The 5,587-nt window shown below is 37.6% G+C and overlaps 1 protein-coding gene across 1 annotated transcript; it reads right to left on the bottom strand.

The window, feature by feature from the left end:
* Nucleotides 1–2,076: 2,076 nt before the first annotated feature.
* On the bottom strand, nt 2,077–3,681 carry LOC137636494 (zinc finger protein 83-like). The gene has a single exon (XM_068368917.1). It carries the CDS (start codon nt 3,679–3,681, stop codon nt 2,077–2,079), a length of 1,605 nt encoding a protein of 534 aa, XP_068225018.1.
* Between the last annotated feature and the right edge of the window lie 1,906 nt (nt 3,682–5,587).

Raw genomic sequence — 5,587 nt, 5'->3', positions numbered from 1 at the left:
AAACAGAAAGAATATAACTAAATGTATGCAATAGTATGCATATGCAGATAGCTGAATAAATTAGAATGTATGTAGCATTATGTTTGATTTTGGTCCATAGTAATGTACCACAAAGGCCTTTCCTGGACTTTTATCAGTCAAAATATTCATGCCACTGAGCTTGTACCAGTCAAAATATTCATGTCACTGAGCTTGTACCAGTCAAAATATTCATGCCACTGAGCTTGTACCAGTCAAAATATTCATGCCACTGAGCTTGTACCAGTCAAAATATTCATGCCACTGAGCTTGTACCAGTCAAAATATTCATGCCACTGAGCTTGTACCAGTCAAAATATTCATGCAACTGTCTTTGATGAAGAATACTGGTGGAATGTCTCTGGGAAACTAAAATAGACAGTCTAGAGGGCCTAGAAAACCCTTTTTCTCTAAGGATTTGGTAGACATGAAGATAACAGGAGTACACAGGGCCTTAGGTTGCCGCCTCAACACACAGGTTGTCTGAGTAAATTGGTCCTGAAAAACAACCTTCTTGAGCAACCTAACTACAGAAATCATAGATCCATAAATCATTCCCTCTCAGGCCAATAAGGACCAACCAGTCATCCAGCAGACCCAAAACACTGATTTTTTATCATCCTCAAAATCACTGAGAATAGGGGGAAATACATGAATGTCAAGGTTTGACCAGTTCTGCTACAAAGAATCCCCTTCCCATGCCAGCTGATTCGACACTCAAAATATAATTCAATCGTGAAAAGATAAGTCAACTCACTTCTGAAGCTCCATACAAGTGTTTTTCATCATGTGTGCATCCTTCTTTTCACATATTGCTTTAACATCCAGCAGAATCGGCAACTATTTTCCGCATATTGCACTTACTCTCTTATCCCAACTGACACAAACACATGAAGTTTCCTGTTGTGCTTTAACAACATAAAAAAGGTTCCACCTTCTATTCGGCACACACCACCCATTCAAGACCAGTCACCACTGGGGTCACAAGAACATGGAAATGGAAGGGAAGTCACCACACCGAAACCAAAATGGCTGACCGGGAGCGGCATCTCCGACTCCGAAATGAAAACATCTAAGAAAATGAATATCTGGGATATCGCTACTTCTAGAACCTCAAACTCATAGTTTTAGTACTCAACTTGGAGGTGGAAGCTTGAATATCCGACATCTTGCGCAGGAAAAAACTCTCAAAACCAAAAGTCACAATCAAAGGGAACGTGTGTGCGAACACAAGTGATGCTATGAAAGGAGTGAAGATGATCGCGTGGGTGGAGGTAGTAGTAGTTGCGATCAGTAGTGGAATGTAGAACGGCACCTCGCAGTAACGGGGGTATTTGAAGAGGAGATATCTAAATGGCCCGAGACCTCTGACAGTGGTTTTCACGCCCCAGTTATTATACCGACACCTTATATAGGTGAGCGAGCTGGGTTCATCCCTGGCATTCCAATGCAACTTTTTTCTCTGGTAATATATAGCAGTTATATACCGAGAAATGATGCTAAAAGGAGCATTTCATGGAGCGACACAGGTTGAGCCCAGAAAAGAAGCCATTGGAAAATAATGTTGAATATCAAACAATTAAATAAATCGACCCAGACTTACTAATAAATAGAAAAGACAAATGCTCACAGGCAATATATTAACATGTAGTGCAGACTTCATATAAAAGAACCCAAGATAAACTGATGAGATGAAATAAACTGTCTTTGTACTTTGAACTATTGATAAACTTCACTTAATTACGGTGATACTGACTTTTAAACCTATAGGTAAATTTATTACATAGTTATACAAAATTTTATACATAAGACAAAAAAGTACAGAAAATTCCCTGAAGAACAATTCTTACACTTTTGTTAAAGTGAGAGAGTGCTTATGGAAATACTAACACCGATAACAAAAAATTCATCAGAACACATTAATTTAGTGTAGTTTCACTTAGTTTGGCTAATATGGACATTTAAACACTTTGTTAAAATGTTTTCATATTTTTTCAAAGAATTTTACTTCCCTATTTTTTACAACTTTTGTCCCGTGCAAACCTTCACATGCTACGATTAATCTCCCAGTGTGAATTGCATTTTATCTTGTGAAATGACTTTTCTGAGAAAATGCTTTCTTCCATGATGTTTCGCGAGATCACTCTTCTGAGAAAATGCTCTGTCGCAGAAAGTGCACTTGAAAGGCTTCTCCCCAGTGTGAATCCTATAATGCTTTTTGAAGTTACCTTTCTGAGAAAACGCTTTGTCGCAGACAGTGCACTTGAATGGCTTCTCCCCGGTGTGAATTTTGAAATGGTTCGTGAGATTGCTTTTCTGAGAAAATGCTTGGTCACAGACATTGCACTTGAAAGGCTCCTCCCCTGTGTGAATTCTATAATGTTTTATGAAATGACTTCTCTGAGAAAATGCTTGGTCACAGACATTGCACTTGAAAGGCCTCTCGCCAGTGTGATTTCTATGATGTTTCGTGAGATTACTTCTCCGAGAAAATGCTTTGTCACAGACGTCGCACTTGAATTTCTCCCCAGTGTGAATTTTAAAATGGTTTGTGAGATCACTTCCCTGGGAAAAAGCTTTGTCACAGATGTCGCACTTGAAAGGCCTCTCGCCAGTGTGATTTCTATAATGTTTCAGGAGATTAGTTCTTTGAGAGAATGCTTTGTAACAGACAGTGCACTTAAAAGGCTTCTCACCAGTGTGAATTATAAAATGTTTTTTTAGATCAGCTCTTTGACAAAATGCCTTGCCACAGACATTGCACACGAACGGCTTCTCCTTAGTATGATAGCTATAATGCCTTACTAGATTACTTCTATGAGAAAATGCTTTGTCGCAGAAATTGCACCTAAAAGGCCTCTCCCCAGTGTGAGTTCTATAATGTCTCGTGTGATCACTTTTATGATAGAACATTTTGTCGCATAAACTGCACTTGAACTGCCTTTCCTCAGTATGAATTTTATGATGTTCTGTGAGACGACGTTTCTCAAAATATGCTTTTTCACAGACATTACACTTGAAAGGCTTCTCCACAGTATGAATTCTATGATGTACTATGAGGTCACTTTGCTCGGAAAATATTTCACCACATTCTCTGCATATAAACTGACCTCCGGAGTCAATTAGCAGGTGAGTATTGAGGTTAACTATTCCACTAAATTGCTTCCCATAATTCTCTGTCATACAAACATCAGTGTTGGTTTTTGGATCATTTTCCTGACATAGATATGTGTCACAGTCACTGTTTTTAATCTTCTCTTTTATTTGATTCACTTCTTCACCAACTTCTCCTTTGCTACATTCCTCTTTGAAATCTACTTCAGTCCATAATTCGGTATTTACACTTTCATCCTCTTTGTTGGCTCTCTTTCGGCAACTTTGTAAATCCTCCTCACTCACTGATATATCACAGTCGTAAGAATATTTCATGACATTGACGCTTGACTTAAATATTTCTGGCTCTGCTTTGAACTCTGGCTCTGCTTTGAATTCCATGGCCGGATCCATGAGAAGAGAGTCATCATCAAAGAGTGCAATATTGTCAACCAAATCGTTTTCTTCCAGCTTGACTGCAGAAAGTGAAGATAAATCTTCACTTTCGCTTTTCATTGGAAATTCTATGGATTCAGAATTCCTCATCCTTTCCCTAACACAAGATGACATCCTTTTCAATATTATCTTAAACAGCTAACAAAGAGAAAGTTAAATGTTAAGCCACCTATTTTGAGACAACATAAATTGCATCAGTCTTATAACATGAGACCACATGGACCCTTCTTTTGCAGATATCTTCAGTAGCTTACACAATCTTGCCACAAGAGTTGGATGATCATTTCTTTTAGGATGAAAATTCTGAAATGATAAAGAACAACTATCATCGGAAAAGTTAAAGGTGAACATGATGAAGCGTTCTTAAATAACAGGACAACTTTCTAATCTAAACAGTATTTTTCCAGAATGTGCAAACTAGACTTTATTCTCTTGTCTTCTCTATTTGTCCTAGTTATATATTTTAGGCATCTAAAAATCTGAAATCCCTTCCTACACTTTATTACATATTTCATAATGCAGAGCACATTCTCTAAGACTATCAGTTACATTGGGTATACACTACAGAACTATTCATCTCAAAACCCTTTTCTCAAAAAAGTCAGATGAAATATTTTAGAATTGATATTAATTTTCCCTAGCAATACAAACTCAAGTCCTTTAAAATCGTATGTCTTCAGCGGAGCTGGAAAGGATGTTGATTCATCAACAAGGTTGTTGACGACAGGTGCTGCATGCGGACGAGTAGCCCCGATTCTTTCCAGTGAGACTTTTCACTGTTGACCATTGGCTAAGGACTGACGAGGGTGGTTGAAGTGGGAAGTTTAATTCTAAAGGACTAAGGTTATCAAAGCGAGGAAAAATTACATAAATTTCAAGTATCATTTTTTCTTAGCTATATGGTAGTAGACTGGCCAAGGCACCAGCCCCTGTTGAGATACTACTGCTAGAGTTATTAGGTCCTTCGACTGGCCACACAGTACTACATTGGATCCCTCTCTCTCGTTATGGTTCATTTTTTCATAAGATTTTGCTAATTCTGACTATAGTTTGCATTCAGATATTCCTGGACAGTACCATCCTGTTCGTAATACTAGGCATGCAGTTAATTCTGATACTCAGGCCTTCTCCCTCATGAGGCCCAATATTACACAGTACTCTAGAAGTTTTATTCCAGCTGTGACCAAGTTGTGGAATGATCTTCCTAATCAGGTAAATGAATCAGTGTACAGTAACTTCAAAAGTTCAAATTTGCAGAGAATATTTTTAGGTTGAATAGGCAGACATAAATCTCCTTTTATAGATTATTCATGAAATATCTTTTTTAATGTTTCTGTTATTAAAATATGTTATTTTAGTTGTTTGTTACTGTAATTCTCTTGTAGTCTATTCATTTCCTTATTTCCTTTCCTCACAGATATTTTTCCCTGTGTAGGCCTTGGGCTTATAGCATCCTGCTTTTTGAACTAGGGTTTTAGCTTAACTATTAATGATAATTATTATAACTTGAAGGATGACCTCCCAGCCCCGGTGATTGCTAGGCAGGGGCATAATCAAAGGGCCATCAATATACACAAATGTAAAGAGAGAAAGAATTTGTATACTGTTTAGTGACGGTACAAATAATGATTAAGACGAAAAGCTAAAAATCCAAAAACAATCTATTTAAAACTAAAACTTTCTAATAGAATGTGTATTTTTCATAGCTATATAAACCCGAGTTATTCATTTGGGTTTACACCTATGTTGATTTACAACGACCAAAAAAGAAAAAAAGGTGCCTAGCTGGTAACTATATACAGTAATAGGTTACTATAGTCCATTTCTTTTAGCAATGCATATTTGCACCGACTCGCGGCGGTGCCCTTTTAGCTCGGAAAAGTTTCCTGATCGCTGATTGGTTAGAATTATCTTGTCCAACCAATCATCAATCCGGAAACTTCTCCGAGCTAAAAGGGCACCGCTGCGAGTCGGTGCAAATATATATGCATCGCTAAAAGAAATGGACAATAGGCAACTC

The sequence above is a fragment of the Palaemon carinicauda genome, unplaced genomic scaffold, assembly GCF_036898095.1.
Source record: "Palaemon carinicauda isolate YSFRI2023 unplaced genomic scaffold, ASM3689809v2 scaffold3110, whole genome shotgun sequence".
In the NCBI taxonomy this organism is placed as follows: domain Eukaryota; kingdom Metazoa; phylum Arthropoda; class Malacostraca; order Decapoda; family Palaemonidae; genus Palaemon; species Palaemon carinicauda.
Note: the sequence above shows the minus strand (reverse complement) of the source record. Positions and strands in the feature narration are given on the sequence as shown.

Coding starts and splice junctions, on each gene's coding strand:
- LOC137636494 (XM_068368917.1), bottom strand. CDS start 3,681: ATGTCATCTTGTGTTAGGGAAAGGATGAGGAATTCTGAATCCATAGAA.